This window comes from Thermobia domestica, chromosome 5 (assembly GCF_964235325.1).
Source record: "Thermobia domestica chromosome 5, izTheDome1.hap1.1, whole genome shotgun sequence".
Taxonomy (NCBI): Eukaryota; Metazoa; Arthropoda; class Insecta; order Zygentoma; family Lepismatidae; genus Thermobia; species Thermobia domestica.
The window spans coordinates 117,429,027-117,447,624 of NC_137458.1; the positions used below are offsets into that span (position 1 = coordinate 117,429,027).

The window sequence follows — 18,598 nt, forward strand, 5'->3', positions numbered from 1 at the left end:
CGGTGGATACACGCATAAACGAGGTCGTTTACAACGGCTCACTATAAGTCACAGCAGTGGCTCCGGAGCCGTCGATGTGTTTGGGGAACATACTAAATGCAATCCAAACTTCCTTATTACGCTGCCGGTCCTGTTTATAGATCTTTTACATTTGTACAATATAGAAAAGAAAAAAGTAACCTGATTTCCAATGAGCAACATGTGAGTAATCAAAATATATCAGATCTCAACTCTGACATACCTATTAATGTTGAAAATACTAATGCAAAGTACATATTTTTAACCCCACATTAGTCCATCAGGAAATCATCATGAAGTGAAGCTATATGATGATAATGTTGTAATAGTGCAAGAAAAAGTCTTAATTTCTTCCTATATGCGACAGTAGCTTTTTAAAATATACACAAGAAATATGTGAAGTATTTTTTTTTCAATTGTTTACGCGCATACCGAACATCGCTGAAGCGCCTGTTCCCTTCAAACGCGTCTCGCGCAGGCCTACTAGTTTCGTCCTACAGGTTGGATACAATCCTTGCTGTTTAAGCTTCCGCAAATGGCGGCCCCAGATAAGAGACATGGACCTGTTTTCAACGCTGTATGACACTTACCTGTTGTTATTTTAGTACAAGGTGTCTATAAAGTTCTACAGGAAAGTAAAACTCTATAACTTGGGAACTACGTAATGTATTAACAAATACTTTTTGATGTACTTACAGAAAGGTTCAAAGTTTTGTTTCAGCTAGTTAAGGTTCATCGCCAAACCTCCAATTGTGCACCATTCACGTCCAAACACACTTGCACTCTTTTTAGGAAATCAAGAATTGCGTGTTGGCGGTGCTCGTCTGGAATGTTCAAAATCACATCAGTTATTTTGTTCTTGAGATTGTGCAGATTAGCTGGCTTCTGTGAATACACCTTGGTCTTCACGTGTCCCCACAACCAGTAATCACAAGGCGACAATCTGATGATCTTGCAGGCCAAGGTGTGGGTCCTCTTCAACCAATCCATCTCTCCTTAAATTCTTCGTTAAGAAACTGTCGAACTTGATGGGTATAGTGCGGCGGTGCTCATTCCTGTTGTATGTGGACCTCATTAAGGATGCCTAACCTAGTAAGTTCTGGCAAAAGGAATGTCTGTAGCATGTTCAGATAATTACCATTTACTGTCTCTTCCTCGAAGAAAAAAGGGCCGAGAACGTGGTCCATTGAAACAGCACACCACATATTGACTTTGGAACAACCTCGCTTGTGCTCCTCGAATTCATGTGGATTTTCCACCTCTATCTACCCAAATTCGGCAGTTGTGCCTGTTCACTTTTCCCGATACATGAAATGTGGCTTCATCTGTAAACAGAAATCGATTTTGAACATTCCAGACGAGCACCGCCAACACGCAATTCTTGGTTTCCCAAAAAGACTGCAAGAATGTTTGGACCTGAATGGAGCACAATTGGAGGTTTGGCGATGAACCTTAACTAGCTGAAACAAAACTTTGAACCTTTCTGTAAGTACACCAAAAAGTATTTGTTAATACATTACGTAGTTTCCAAGTTATAGAGTTTTACCTTCCTGCAGGACTTTATGTACTCCCTGTATAATTTACCTACAATTACTACTGTTTCATTTCCGGTGTTCACTTTTTAATGTTAGTCACACATATTGCTTATTTTCTTGCTTCCTTTGCTCTTTACTACATCCGTATCCATCTATATAGTATTACAGAGCGAAATTAGTGCCCTCCAACTGTCTGCAAACTACGCACTACACAGAAATTACAAAAACAATCCTTCAGTATCACGCAAATAAGTTTTTGAAGGGGATTACTGGATAGTCCTTCATATCAAACCAGGGTTTGCCCAAGTGGGCCCAGCCCGTAAAAACCCGGTGGGTTTTTTCGGGTTGGACTAGTGTTGTAAAAAAACGTTTTTTTTCTGTGAAGTTTTTTTTCAATAAAAAACATCGTTCTTTTTCATGTTTTTTTTTCAAAAGTCTGTTTTTTTTCTGGCAACTATTATTTATTGATTTATGTGGCAGATTATTGAAATAATCAACAGAACTTGAGTCGAAGCCCTCGTAACTTACAAATCATTTGTGGAGCTCCTTCGTGGCTAAGCGGTTAGCGTACGCGCCTTTGGCGTGGGAGACCTGGGTTCGATTCCCGGCGGGAGCTCATGTGGTTCGGATTCCACGTTAATCAGTAGGTCCACGTCTCATATAGCCTCGCTGCTGAACGGGACGCTAAACAAAAATCAACTCAAATCAACAAATCATTTGTTTCTTTGTACTTATACGAGCAAAATTGTGCGATTATTCCTTTCGGCCCCAGGTCATTTTTGGCGTTTTCCTACATTTCCAGTTAGTGACTTATTGCTCAAAAACTATTCATTTGATTGATATGGTTAAGGTCTAGTTTTTTAGAAAATAGAAGTGGGTATTTTTTGGTGTAAGTTGCATTGCATTGTTGCCAACGAGTGCGAAATTATTGAGGGAAATGTAGGGGTGAAAATTTACAAAAAATTCCCTAACCGAATTTCAAAATTTTTTGTATCTAGCACCACTGCTGCTATATGAGTTCAAGTCACCTAAACAAATCTTTGGTGTGTTGAAAAGGTACAGTGAAATCCTGAAGTCGCTGGCTTCCATTCAAAGAGGGGAAAAAAAATCTGTCATACACATGAAATTTTGACACTTTTTAGGCCTGAGAAGCAAAAATCAAATATGCCGAGGCTACAGCTTCTCTAATTATCCTATTGAAACTTTTTATGGTGCGTTCTGTAGGGCAAAGAGGAAGCTTTCAGGTAGTGATACGTTTGTTTCAATGTAGTCAGAAAGAGGGTAATAATAGAAGGGAAAAGGGAATTTTTCCGAATTTTTCACCTAATAGTGGGAATTAATTGTTTTGGCTGGAAACGCTGCCATCAGACAGACGAAAACTATCTGGAAATAAACCGTAGTACTCCAAGAATATATCCTACAAGTATCATGGCGATATATAACAAAGTAAGCATGAAATTAAAAAAAAAATCTCATTCTACCTCACAAATTCACCATTTTCTTACCAATTCCAGAAAATGGTCTATTATAAACCTCAACTGTACTTCCCCTAATTATTCTAGTGAAGCTTTTTGTGGTGCGCTGTGTAGGCTAAGGATGTGGCTATTATAAACTGGTACGTTTGTTCGAATGTAGCCAACAAGAAGGAAATAATAGAAATAAAAAAGGGATTTTTTTCCAAAATTTGCCCCTAAAATCTGGAATTAAAATTTTCTGTAGCTGGCAACACTACCATCAGACACACACAAACTATCTTAAAATAAGCTTTGGTATCCCTCTAATATATCCAACAAGTATTGTGACGATATCTAATAAAGTAAGCATGTCAATAAAAATATCTCATTCTACCTTTAAAAAAAAATCAGTTTCTTTCCAATTAGAGAACAAGGTCTACTGTAAATTTCAACTGTACTTCCCTAATTATCCTATTGAAACTTTCTATAGCGCGTTGTGTAGAGCAAAGACGAGACTTCAAGATACTGGTACGTTTGTTCCGATATAGCCAACAAGAGGTAAATAATAGAGACAAAACATATAATTTTTCCAAAATTTCCCCCTAAAATCTGGAATTAAAATTTTCTGTAGCTGGCAACACTGCTACCAGACAGACGCAAATTATCTTAAATTAAACATTGGTACACCACTAATATATCCTACAAGTATGATGGCGATATTTGAGGAATAAAGTTTCTAATTACCAAAAATATATTACGGTAAACAGAAAAGTAAATCAAGGGTTAGAACCTAAATACGAATTTTACGTACGCCGCCCCCTAATTACCCCATTGTAACGATCTGTACTTGCGTTTGTGAAGTAAGGACAAATTTTCGATTGGTGTAAGTTGACTTGCACTCGGACGTATAAATACCGATTTATAAACAAAAATTTCTAATTTTTTGCCCAAATATAGGAGAATTTAAATTTCCCTAATTGGCACACTGCGCGCAGGCCCGTCCAATTGATGTCAACAGTTAGGTATCCATCCGAGGTATCTCCCTGGCAAGTCTTAAGGATGTCTTTCTACAACTAAGGAAGCTACAGGGAAAAAAAGAAGTAAAGGAAATTCGAAATTAGAAAATTCTCGAATTTTTGACTGGGGTGAAATTTGAGAAGGAAATTCGACACCAGAAGAAAAAGAAATTAATATGATAAACTATAGTCCAGCCATATTTTGCAAGAATAACATCCCGATATCTTATTTAGTGTCCACACAGGAGCGGATTAAACAAGTGACACACCCGTGTGTGCCACTTTGGCCACCTGGGCCACCGAGTATACATTTGATTACATTTTGTAGTTATAGTCTCGACTAATAATAATATCGTTGTAAACAATAACTTTAAGGTCAATTTTCTCTCCTTTTTACATCTTAGTTCCAACACTGTCGGTGAGAAATGCAGGGTATTTCAAAATAAATTTTGGGGCTTTAAGTCTTCGTAGTACTTATTACATTTTATGTACAATCCGCGGCAAAAAAAACCTGCAACATGAGAATGTAAGTTTATTGTGATACTACGCCTAACAGCACAGGGAATCAACATAACGTCTAAGTGGCACGAATCACGCCAGGATAAACCTCGGCGTCCTCCCGTGAACACTTATTTTGGAGCAAAAGACTTCGTCATTTCACAATAAACTTACATGATTATGTTGCAGGTTTTTTGCCGCTGATTGTACAATTATAAGCAATGCATCAAGTAAAAGAGCACCTCAAATAGTCTTTGCTACAAGTGTTCGATGTAAGATTCATTCGTCACACGGCACACATCTAGTCGATAGGCGAGAAAGGTCCATAAAGTTTCTGCCATATGGCACAAAACACATTCAATTTAGGGGAGTCTCGTTTCACCTGTACTATCTCCTGAGGATTTGCTGACGGCCAGGTGCAAACATTATGAGTGTTCACATTAGCTGTTAGATGAAATGTCGATTTATCATTGAAGACGACACGATCCAGAAAATCTTCATTGTTATGCAGCAAAATTTCACTTGCGAAATTGGCACGTAAACCGTAATCTGTAGGCTTTAGACCTGTAGCAACTGCAAATGATAAAGACGTAGTTGCAAGCTTCTCCTTAATATTCTTCACACAGACGGTTGCACTGTACAGATTCAGTCTTTATTAAAACACAAAAAGCTTTCTGCTCTCTAGTCTCCATCTTTGCTACTTGCTCTTTCTAACGGCAGACAGAAGAAACAATGCATGTACATGCGTTAGTACAAAACTGTTTGAGTTGCTCTTTCATTTGATATAATATTTATAATTGTAAGTTAATTGTAATAGATACTACAAAGTTTCAAAGCCCTAAAATTAATTTTGAAACACCCTGCATTACTTCAAATTGAGTCATCCTATATTCATGTCTTTTATATACTTATCATCAGGGCCGGTCCTAGTCAATTTGTCGCCTCGTGCAATGGCATAATTTGCCGCCTTCCCCTTTCTCCAGAAAGAAAAAATCTTAAAAGTCATGATTTTAAGTATGCTACTCCAGCATGAATAACAAAGGTGACGGTAAGTGCAGTCGCACTCAGAAAGGCTTAAATACTTACTAAAAATGCAATCCCGTCGTGTCTGTTTATATTTCTTTAAATATTAATCTATTATGTTAGTGAAAGATAAAGCAAACACACCTGCAGAGGAAAGATGGTAATCCTTTTTATAGAATTCACTATCGAGCTTCAATCTCAATGTATCAGTTTGCAATTCCAGTACAACTAGCTCTTTTATCTTTATTTCTTGATTTTTCTTCTATACCTTCTAACATTTTTTTTTAAAAAAAACTTGTTTCTATCTTCAATGATAAGGAACTTGTTTCTGACAGAAACAAGACTAGTTTCATATCAAAACTGTGATAACGTACTACGTGGAACAGATATTCACTACTATTCGAGAATTGAATTCTTGCATTTGAAACAATCAAGCAATTTGTGCTCGGATTTATTCGACCATTTGCTTTAGCATTGTCCATGTGGCCTTAAACAAATGCAACCTAAACTTAATTTATGAATGTAGTATTCAAATAGAAGGTCAGCTTAGTAAATGTAACTACCATCCTCATGAAGTTTGTTTCCAACAAGAAATATTTAATTTAAATAATATTGTAAAACCTTGTCTCATATAGGATCTTTGGGTAGAGCAGTTAATAAGAAGAACGTCCGGAATCGACTCTCACTACCAGTTTTTATTATAAAAAGTTTCCTTTATAAAAGTATTTTCACAAAATACTATACAAATTGATCTCTCTAGAATCAAGGTGAGTTATAGGTGGTCATTGACCGTAAGGTCGCAGACAGGATCTCCAACAGAGCCCCGTAGCAAGCTAGGAGGAGTGGATTTAAGGAACCAATGCTCCGTAGCAAGCAGAGGCGGGTTAAGTGGCCAACAGAGAACCGTAGCAGGCTAAGCGGCTGAGGCTAGGATTCCCAGACAGAGCCCCGTAGCAGGCTAAGCCAGGAGATGGGATAGGCATTGTCCCATAGCAGACTAGAGGCCTGGGGCTAGGTTACTCCAAGAATTCCGTAGCAGACTAAAGGAGGGTCTCCAAAAAACTGGTATCGAGTTGCCTTCGTCCATCCAATTTATAGGGTCCTTTGGGTGGCGGTGGCGCTGCTGCTCCGATGTCGTCTTCTGCTCCATGGGAGGGGACAGAAGCAGTCGTCTGCATGTGATTATAGGTCCCTCTGGTGGGAGATCCTCTTGCTGAACCATGTGGCAGTGTTTGTAAACATTGATGCGTGGAACTGCTTGTTTACCACATCACATAGGTGTAGTGGGCCGCAAATTCGCAAACTCTTTTTGCGAATAAATATTTCTTTTTTTTACATTTTTAAAACTGCAACAGAATTCGTATTTCATTTACTTCTTTTAAAATACAAATTCATGTTGAGTGTTCTTTTTTCTCTTAGTTAGAACGAAAGACTTCTTGTCTTCCCGTTCTGAGTAACCGAGTTCCCCTTCTTGACCTCAGGGTCAACCGTCTGGTAGATAACGACATTCCCTCTGTAACAGGGAAATGTCTGGCTCTGTGTCTAATATATATGTATTCTTGTTATTATTATTATTATTATTAGTGGTAGAATACTGTTAAGAAAACCCATATAGTCTTGTGTATCTTTTAAATGTCATTTTCTGCTTCTAAAAAGAAGATTCTTTTTCGTTCTTCGGAACATTAAATATATATGTATGTCTTTGGTCGAAAACAAGCAGATAAACTGTCGAAGGGTCTTGAGTTCATTATGTATAAAACCTTTCAAGTTTATTACTTGAAATCTTTTATGTTTAGTATACGTTTTATAGTTTAAGATACTGTTTGTACAATTCTCTGTAAATCTCGATGTAAAATCATTCTTCCAGAGAAAGGGGCTCACACACCTAAACTCAAGGACTACACATCACACGCACACGCATGCGCACACACAAAATCTTATCTTTTGCCTGGCTCCGCCCAAGGCACCTTGTTCCAGCCAATCTAGATGTTAATGGCATGGCTTGTTCCAATAGCTAGTATCTCCGCCCCTCAGAGTGGAACCCTTCCGAGCTCTTGTGCACCCGAAATCGTGTGCAAAACCAATAATCTTTCTTTTCAGGATACTGGTCCCCCTCGGGCTCCGCCCTAGGTACTTTTTACATCTCCACGCATGCTCAACCTCTGACCTTACGGTCTTGGTGCAACGTTTACACACGTTACTATTTTGCACACAGACCGTAAATTGGTGCCGGTTGCACCCCCGACCGAGGCCCTTAAAATCGCATGTTTTGGGCTCTCTCGTCGGACAACGTCCCTCTCCTGAACCCCTCAGAGACGTGCAGACTACGAGGAGTACGCAATTCGTTAGGTACGTCTCAGTTCAAGAACTTATCACGAAGAAGTCTCTAGTTGTCCATCCCTCTGCCTTCCAACCTCTCTGCCTCTACGGAGGCCTGCCTACTCACTCTCTTGGTTACCTACCTCACTCTCTTGGTTTACCCAGTACTTGGCAATCTGTTTCTGAAAGCTCGATGGCTCAGCCAGGGTTCTCCCATAATTGCTGGTCGGCTTAGGAAACTGACGGTCAAAGTGCTACCCTACCTAATCCTCACGGTAACTTGGCAATCTGTTTCTGAAAGCAAGACGGTTCAGCCAGGGTTCTCCCATAATTGCTGGTCTGTTTAAGAAACTGACGGCTAAAGTTACCTCCTTCCGAACTTGGCAATCTAGTTCCGCAAGTTTCGCTTCAGCCCGGACTCGCTCCAGAAACTGCTGGCAAGCTTAGGAAGTTGACGGCTAAAGTTCTGTCGCACCCCTATTTGATGTGTGTTTTGACAGACTCTAAGTTTATTGCTTAGCTGGCCTAAACACACGGGTAATCAAATAGTTACACCCTGTTTGATGCCTGTTCGCAGACCGGTAGATCAAACGGTAAACCCTTACACCTTCCTTGTTTGATGTCTGTTCGCAGACCGGTAGATCAAACGGTAACCTTAATTCCTTCTGGTAACCAACTTTGTTTGATGTCTTAGCAGACCGGTAGATCAAACGGTAACCTTTACACCTACCCTGTTTGATGTCTGTTCGCAGACCGGTAGATCAAACGGTAACCTGTTCCTAACCTCTGGTAACCTACCCTATTTGATGTCTGTTCGCAGACCGGTAGATCAAATAGTATACCTCTTACCTACCTACCCACTAGGACTGATTCGTGCCCTCCCAGTCTAGTGCAGTTTTGTTTTCTTTGTGACAGTGCTCTTTTAAACAGTGCAGTTATTTAGTGAGTTTTTTTTTTACTATCTATTGGAACACCGCCACGTAAGTTAAACTCTTTTATAAATATACAAAGTACTTACACTATCACCCCGGCTCTGGTTCTTGTAATTTGCTTAGAGCCAATAAACTGCAGGCTTACTGCAAGGAACATATTTGTCGAGTTTTGTTTCAAGAGATATCCCAAAGGATTGTTTGGTTATCAAACCTTAATCAGGATAACGATTCCATTGTTTCCACTAGAAGTTAAGTCTTGGCCCAGGCCAACGCTACCGTGTAATACTAAGATTCTTCAGACTGTTTTGTTAGCTGAGTTCCTGTTTCCAGTATAACTTTGCCGCTCGAGTTATAGTGGGTGTTTTGCAGAAACTTTGGTTGACTAATTAGAAGTATTTTGGTAAATTACAAAACTCTCTTGTGTGGGTGCCGGTCTAGGCAAACGCATACCGCCGGCCCGCCACATAGGATATTACAATATACTTATGACAAATTTTGCCGGACCATCCAAGCTTGCCGCTCCACGCAAATGCACGTGTTGCATATATGGTAGAGCCGGCTCTGCATATCATATATATCTAGTCGACAAATTATTTATATATGACATTTAGAAAAATAGTATTAGGCAAATTAGTATTAGTTTTTACCTTTAGACAAGCTATTGGATACTGTTCGTGACATTATTTTTGTACTTATTAAAGGCCTGCTTTCACGAAAAAACAAAATTTCATTTCTACTTTTATTTCTTAGTTGATAGTGATGAAAACTGCTGAAACCCGAATTGTTAATAGGTATGATATACATGTAAATTGTAAAATATTTGTAGCGTATCAGTATCTAGCGTATAATTTATGTTGCCTTTTACGGTAATAACACCTACATAAAAATATTTCATACTTAAATTGACGTAAGATGCATTACAAATGACTATTTGAAAAAAAACGAGAGGCAATGTTTTTTTTTTCTAAAAAAAACGTAAATTTCTGAAAAAATACGAACCTTTTTTTTCTATTTACAACACTAGGTTGGACCCACCTGAAAAAACCCACTTTAAAACCCACCTGGGTCTTTGACCTATTTGTTAGTATATTATTGGTACAACTAAGGTGATCACATTGTAAGTGATTTTTATTAGATTTTAGACTTTCCTTAGGCGAATTAGAGGTTTTCACGTTAAGGTATACAACAACATTCAACATAAGACTTTTATAAAGCTCTGAATGCTCTAAATGAATTAAAATAAATAAATAAATAAAAAAATTTAAAAAAAAACTTACCTTAGCTTGAGATAGTTATAGAACAAATTAATGTATGGATTATGCTTATAGCCTTTTGAAGTAAAATAAGCAATTTTGTACTTTAGAAAATATTTTCCGTGAATAGTATGCTCGTCGACTCGGCGACACCGAGGGCCGTTATTACTCATACGTTTGACAGGTTTAAGGTCATAGGTGCCAGCACTAATAGTACATATGTAAATACATTAGTAAAACTATTAGTATTATTTCTTACCTTTGATGTAAAACACAAGTTTTTTCAACTAAAATTTGGTTGAACAATAACAGTTTAGTTCAGTCATTTGCAGGGTTTGAAAAAAACCCGGACTTTTTTGAAAAAAGCCCAACCCAACTGGGCCCATATGGGTTTTTTCGGGTATTTTCGGGTGTAATCGGGTCTTTTCGAAATATTTCAATGTCTTTGGGGTAAAAGTGTTAAAATGTGATTTATATTTCAAGATTGTCATTGTCACAACTTGCAACAATTTTCTACTTACTGCTGTTTTGAAAAAAATGGCCACCATTTTGAAATTTTACATTCGATCGCCGAGAAAATCTATACAGCAAATTTAGCATATCTCGTGCTTCCACCGTCAAAATTTCAACTTAAAAGACTGAAAATTGCTCTTCGTAGCGTGGATACTCGCTGTTTTGAGAAAATGGCCGCCATTTTGATATTTTACGTGTGCTTGTATTCGGAAAATTTTAACTTAAAAGGCCGAAAGTTGTACCCTGTAGTGTGTGTGGTAGAGGCAGACAAACGAGTTGAGTTGATTTTGTGTTTAAAGTCCCTTTCAGCAGCGAGCTATATGAGACGAGACCTACTGATTAACGTGGAATCCGAACCACATGAGCTCCCTCCGGGAAGCAAACCTGGGTCCCACGCCGAAGACGCGTACACTAACCGCATAACCAGAAGGAGCTCGGCAGACAAACGAACAAATGTACATCAAGTCATCCAGAAGCCTGATTGACGTTCACCAAATATGAATACCAAAAGGGGTCTATTAATTTAAAACAAAGATACAATTCATGTTGTATGAAATAAATGAATATTGTAAAATGTCTTATATGAAATTAACATCTTCCAGCAAAAATAAACCTGCCATATTTTCTCCATGAGAATAGGGATCACCTCTGATCCCCCCTTCCTCAACTTTCCAACACAATGCAATGAACTGTAGCCTGGTTATGAACAAAAGTATAATAGACCGCGGTAGTTTAGTGGTAGAGCGTTCACCTCTAGTGCATGGGGTTCCTAGTTCGATTCCAGCTCGCGCCAAGTGAGCTTTGTGGTGGACAAACACCTTGTGCGTGAGTTTTCTCGAGATTCTCACGTTTCCTCTCACTTTCTTCATTCCGTCATTTCATTCATTTCTCATCATCACCGTCACCTTGAGCATAGCAGGCATAACCATGAGACTAAAACTAAAAGATTTCATTTTATTTAATTATTTTTTTCAATAATACAATAGGCGAAAGTTCACTAAGCAGCAGCTGCTTTTCTCTGTTCGTACCCTGCAATTAATTGTATAGACTGAAGATGCCTAAAAGCTTAAGATGTGCTATAAAAATGCTTTACAGGAAAACAATATGCAAATTATTTAAATCAGTGGTACAATCTACTTTCAATATTTTTCGCGCGTTTAGCAATATTTATTTACATGACTGTATTTGCAAAATTACGTTCGTCAATTTAATCTGATGAAAAGCTGATTTTTCTCCTTGTGTTGTGTGTAATTGTCAGGACCAGATTTACATTTTTCTAAGACTGGGCCAAACACAATTCTGTTCCCCTAGCCTCTGAAAAAGATTATAATTCTTGTTCATTTATTTAATGTGTTACTGAACAAAAGGTTAGTCATCTTCCCTGTATTTGTAAATGTACAAACACTCAAAGCCATATATATGACACAGGGAAGATGACTAACCTTTTCTTCAGCAACACATTAGATAAATTAACAAGAATTATAATCCTTTTCAGAGGCTAGGGAAACAGAATTGTGTTTGGCCCAGTCTTAGAAAAATGTAAATATGTATATATATATGTATGTATGTATGTATGTATGTTCCGGAGAGTATCCGAGTTTCCATCAAGTGCAATGGAAAAAGTAGAATTGCAAATGTCGCTCGCCATCAAGTCGAACAGGGTTGTGTTATAACTTCCTCGAAACTGTTACATGCAACAGGGTACTGTTCATTCAGTAATTACAGGATTCCTAGCCAATGTCAGAGTTTTTTGTTTTTCACTTTTCGAATAAGCTGACATTGATAGTAGAAATGGAACGGAGTTAAAATAGGGACATTTCCCTGTCCCGACTAAATTTACGGGGACGCAAGACACTCGAGCCCAAAAACGGGACATTCCCGTTTTTTACGGGACGTATGGCAGGCTTAAGCGTAAAATAAATAGTTTTATTGTTGTCATTTCCGATCCTTCTGCGTGTAATTCGGGAATTTCCCGAGCACTTCTTTCACGGCGTGTACATCAAAACTTCCACTAGTACGGAAATTTGGACTCAGCACTTGAAATAGTAAGCGTTACATAGTCTTCGGAACCCCGAGCATTAAGCTTCTTAAATTTGACAGCAATTTTTACGCTATTGCTGGTGTTGATTCTACAGAATGCTTATTTGAAGAGTAGCAACAAATGATTGAACTAAACTGTTATTATTGGAAAACCAAATTTTAGTTGAAGAACCTTGTGTTTTACATCAAAGGTAAGAAATAATAGTAATAGTTTTACTAATGTATTTACATATGTACTATTATTACTGGCACCTGTTACCTTAAACCCGTCAAACGTATGAGTGATAATGTCCCTCGGTGTCGCCAAGTCGACGAGCATACTATTCACGGAAAATATTTTCTAAAGTACAAATTTGCTTATTTTACTTCAAATAGGCTATAAGCATAATTCATACATTAATTTGTTCTATAACTATCTCAAGCTGTTTTTAATTTTTTTTTTAAATTCATTTAGTGCATTCAGAACTTTATAAAGGTCTTACGTTGAATGTTGTTGTATACCTTAACGTGAAAGCCTCTAATTCGCCCAAGGAAAGTCTAAAATCTGATAAAAATCACTTACAATATGATCACTTTAGTTGTATCAATAATATACTAACAAATAGGTCAAAAACCCAGGTGGGTTTTAAAGTGGGTTTTTTCAGGTGGGTCCAACCCGAAAAAACCCACCGGGTTTTTTCGGGCTGGGCCCACTTGGGCAAACCCTGGTCATTTGTTGCTACTCTTCAAATAAGCATTCTGTAGAATTAACACCAGCAATAGCGTAAAAATGCTTGTCAAACTTAAGAAGCTTAATGTTCAGGGTTCCGAAGACTATGTAACGCTTACTATTTCAAGTGCTGAGCTCAAATTTCCGTACTAGTGGAAGTTTTGATGTACACGCCGTGAAAGAAGTGCTCGGGAAATTCCCGAATTAAACGCAGAAGGATCGGAAATGAATACCTCAACAATAAAACTATTTATTTTACGCTTAAGCCTACCATACGTCCCGTAAAAAAAAAACGGAACAGTTCCGTTTTTGGGCCTCGAGTATCCGTATTTTAACTCCGTTCCATTTCTGCTATCAACATCAGCTTATTCGAAAAGTGAAAAACAAAAAATTCTGACTTTGGCTGGGAATCCTATAATTAGTGAATGAACAGAACGCTGTTGCATGTAACAATTTCGAGGAAGTTATCACACCACCCTGTTCGGCTTGATAGCAAGCGAAATTTGCAATGCTACTGTTTCCATTGAACTTGATGGAAACTCGGATACTCTCCGGAACAAACAAACAAACAAAATGTTTGTGTTTTTCTACATTTACAAACACAGGGAAGATGGCTGACCTTTTCTCTAGCAACATATTAGATAAGTTAACAAAAATTATAATCTTTTTCAGAGACTAGGGGAACAGAAATGTGCTTTGGTCCAGGTCTTAGAAAAATGTAATTCTGGTCCTGACAATTATACACGACACAGGGAGAAAAATCAGCTTTTCATCAGATTAAACTGACGAACGGAATTTTGGCAAATACAGCCATGTAAATAAATATTGCTAAACGCGCGAAGAATATTGAAGGTAGATTGTAGTACTGATTTAAATAATTTGCATATTGTTTTACTGTAAAGCATTTTTATAGCACATCTTAAGTTTTTAGGCATCTTTAGTCTATACAATTAATTGCAGGGTACGAACAGAGAAAAGCAGCTGCTGCTTAGTGAACTTTCGCCTATTGTATTATTGAAAAAATAATTAAATAAAATGAAATCTTTTAGTTTTAGTCTCATGGTTATGCCTGCTATGCTCAAGGTGACGGTGATGATGAGAAATGAATGAAATGACGGAATAAAGAAAGTGGGAGGAAACGTGAGAATCCCGAGAAAACCCACGCACAAGGTGTTTGTCCACCACAGAGCTCACTTGGCGCAAGCTGGGATCGAACTAGGACCCCATGCACCAGAGATGAACGCTCTACCACTGAGCCACCGCGGCCTATTATACTTTTGTTCATGACCAGACTATAGTTCAATTCATTGTGTTGAAAAGTTGAGGGGAGGGGGATCTGAGGTGTCCCGTATTTTCATTAAGAAAATATGGCAGGTTTATTTACGCTGGAAGATGTTAATTTCATGTAAGACATTTTGAAGCATTTATTTATTTCATACAACATGAATTGTATCTTTGTTTTAAATTAATTGATATCTTTTGGTATTCATATTTGGCGAACGCCAGTCAGGCTTCTGGATGACTTGATTTACATTTGATCGTTTGTCTGCCGAGCTCCTTCATGGCTAAGCGGTTAGTGTACGCGTCTTCGGCGTGGGTAACCCGGGTTTGCATCCCGGAGGGAGCTCACGTGGTTCGGATTCCACTTTAATCAGTAGGTCCCGTTTCATATAGCCTCGCTGCTGAAAGGAACGTTAAACACAAAATCAACTCAACTCGTTTGTCTGCCTCTACCACACACACACTACAGGGTACAACTTTCGGCCTTTTTAAGTTAAAATTTTCAGAATACAAGCACAAGACACACTAAATTTCCTGTATAATTTTGGAGGCATACCAACGTAAAATACCAAAATGGCGGCCATTTTGTCAAAACAGCGAGTATTTACGCTACGAAGCGCAATTTTCAGTCTTTTAAGTTGAAATTTTGACGGTGGAAGCACAAGATATGCTAAATTTGCTGTGTACAATTTCTCGGCGGTCGAATGTAAAATTTCAAAATGGTAGCCATTTTTTCAAAACGGCAGTGAGTAGAAAATTGATGCAAGTTGTGACAATGACAATATTGAAATATAAATCACATTTTAACACTTTTACCCCAAAGACATTGAAATATTTTGAAAAAAACCGATTAAACCCGAAAAACCCATATGGGCCCAGGTGGGTTGGGCTTTTTCAAAAAAGCCCGGATTTTTTCAAACCCTGTATCAAACACATGTTCTGGGATATTAAAAATCACAAAGTTCATACAAAAATAATTCTTTCCTGCGTGGTATCCCATTCTATGGGATCATACTTATATTCATGAAAATTGCATTTCTTCATGCACCTAATGAGGAACTCCATTACTAGTTGCAGATTTGACTTCCTGATGGCTGAGTATAAATACCGTGTGCACGTATGGCATATTAAAAAAAAAAAAAATACATAAAACACGAACCAACTCGTTCTAGATAGCCATAAAAAGCACGAATGCTACCTAATCGAGTCAGCGCAAAAGCGCAGCAGGGAGGCCCAAGCCATAACGAGGGATGTTTCCGTAGGGGGCAGGCACGTGACTGCCGATGAGTATACGCAAAAATAGGGATAGTGGAGAAACACTTTACATGGCATAAATATATGCCTTGTGTTGCACAGCTTTGCAACACATATATGATCACTTCGAACATTGCCTTGCTATACTACTTCACTTCAACATGTCTTCCTTATGGAGTACTATGTAGTTAAGAGCACACTTTTCGGGTTAAGTTCCAAATTTAGGCGTCTGTTTCCAGCAAAATTTTTAAAATTTACAGGAAAGATATGGATAATTTGATCGTTTGTGTGCTTGATAATATATAAGGGTCTCGAAAAATCTGTTTGTTAATTATATATAAGCGGTTATAAACATGGGACTATACCGCGAGCGGAGGGAACTATTTGGCACAAGCTAACTAAACAGTTGCATTGTGGGAATGTAACGAGCATTTATGTTATCAACATGGCGAATGTACAAGGGCAATGAAGTAACAGTTTGAACATTTGTGAAGCAATACGTTGATAACGAGCAAAATCTTTTAAAAGTTTGTGAGAGCACGGATTAATGAACCTAATAACAAATTGCAGAAAATATGGAAACGAGATGACAGCGAAAAAACGTGGCGAAAGCGGACGCCCAACTTTGGAATAAATGCCCACTTTTCATTTCGTACTTCTACCTTAGTATATATGTAAGATCCCGATCTAGTTCTATTACTTATGCAATCCTATTGTGAAATTAAATGCCATATTTTTTCCATGGATTTCACAAATTTACGCTCCTCGCCCATACATAAAATGAGATAGCACCCAAAATTTTGCCCCATTTCAGTACATTCAGTTCAGATGCAACTCGCCTCTCATTAGTTTCCGCTCTACATTTCGGCAGCATATACGTCCTAGGTTAGTAAATAAAGACAGTGGGTTTCAAACACTGTCATATTAAGCTCTATTGCTTGCTTACATAATATTGCATCAATCCGCGAACTCGCATACAGAATTTAACCACGTTTCTCTCCCTACCGTTATTGACTTTTTTGCTACTATCATGCTTTCATTTTGTCTGATTTTGTTCATTTCTCCGTAAATCCTGTATTTCGGGGCTGCCATCTCCGGCAGTTAACCCTTCTTGGTTTTGGTGTTCACCTAGACAAGTTGCCTTGTTGTTTGCACGGTTGTGTGGAAAGTATTTTTAGGACCCTGTATTTATACCCATAATGTTTAAGCCTTCCTAAATGTAACTCACTTCCACAGGAAACACTGTGTAAAGCTATCAAGAGTGCATGTCGTTCATAATAATAATAATAATAATACGTAATAATAATAATAATTAAAGCAAAGGATTGCATTTAGTATCTAACCCAACTCGTTTCATGGCTCCAGAACCGAGTACCTTTCTTTTGCCTAAATTGTGATAAAAGTAGAAAAAGACGGGCCTTGTGAAGCTTCTAATCCCCTTCGCTCGCTCAGTTGCATTTTGACAAATAAGTAACATTGGAGATCTTATATGAGCAAGATTGCGGGACATACTAAATATCAGCCAAAAGCAAATATAAAATGAATTTATCTATGGTCCCCCAAACTGGACCTGTACCCTTATTGCAAATAAGGTGCACGTTTGTAATAAACATTTGAGTATCTGTCAACGGCATCATTTTTTATGTAACGCTCCCTGCTAATAAATAAGATCGATGAACTCACATCCGCCAATATTGTTACAAACATCCGCTGTCGAAAAAAATCCATAATGTAAACACTAACCTTGAACCATAATGTAAGCAAAATAATCCTTGTATTATACATAATTACGAATTTTCAACTATAATGAAACTTCAATTTGACGAATGATTGAAACTGAATGAAAGAAAAGTAGTAATTTTCTCACAATAATATTAACAAGTGGAAAAGATCTGAATTTATACAGGTAGTTCATTATAAAATATAAATATGTTAAGTTTACCGGTAATGAAATAGATTGTCTTTCAAAACTGCTTTTCAATAGAATATTCAATATTCGGTTAAATGTCAACTGCTGTTGTGTGTATTTGAATAAATACTTATCTAATTCAATCTCATTAACGTTTTGTACTTTACAAACAGAACTTTCTTCTACTCACCTGACAGAAACAATGTTCACTAGCTTTCAATTTTGGCTTAGTTTGAAGTTTCCACCCAAATGAAGCATAGACAATCCCGAAAAATGATAATAAAATACATAAATTTACAACACAAAACTTCATCGCTCGCATTTTGGAAGATAGTAAGTCTCAAACTGATTCCACAATATTATGCTAATCCTCATACTTATACTTCGAACAAAATACTATAGTACACGTCAGTGCTGCCTCGAAGAGGCATTGGTACACGTTATTTCCGTGAAAGCAGAAGCGCACTGCGAAACTGCACGCAAACACAGTGTATTGTAAACACACAGTAGTATACAATGTTTGATGAAATCTTCCTTAGTACTACGTGCAACTTTGCAAGTTCGCAGTTTTCTTTTATATCATAATCCACCAAGTTAAGAACTGTTTGATTAGGAATTTAAAATAAATATCTACATTAAAAAATAATTGTTTTGAACAACGCTTTCCCATCCTTAAGGGCAAGGCTAGATTAAGAACCTCAGAGGCCCTAAGCACTTTAGGTTAAGGGAAAAGCTGATAGAAGAATTGGTGGAACGAGAATGTGGAGGAAACGAGAGTACCCAATAAAATCCACTAACCGATATTGTCCACCTCAAACTTACTTGGCCAGGGATCGAATGAGGG

At 37.8% G+C, this 18,598-nt stretch overlaps 1 protein-coding gene across 1 annotated transcript in view; it reads right to left on the reverse strand.

The window, feature by feature from the left end:
* Positions 1 to 18,244, reverse strand: part of Ero1L (endoplasmic reticulum oxidoreductin-1-like protein) — a 76,636-nt gene extending 58,392 nt beyond the window's left edge. The window contains exon 1 of the mRNA XM_081758969.1: positions 17,945 to 18,244. Coding sequence (XP_081615095.1) covers positions 17,945 to 18,076 — 132 coding nt within the window. The 5' untranslated portion in view covers positions 18,077 to 18,244. The remainder of the gene's footprint in view (positions 1 to 17,944) is intronic.
* Between the last annotated feature and the right edge of the window lie 354 nt (positions 18,245 to 18,598).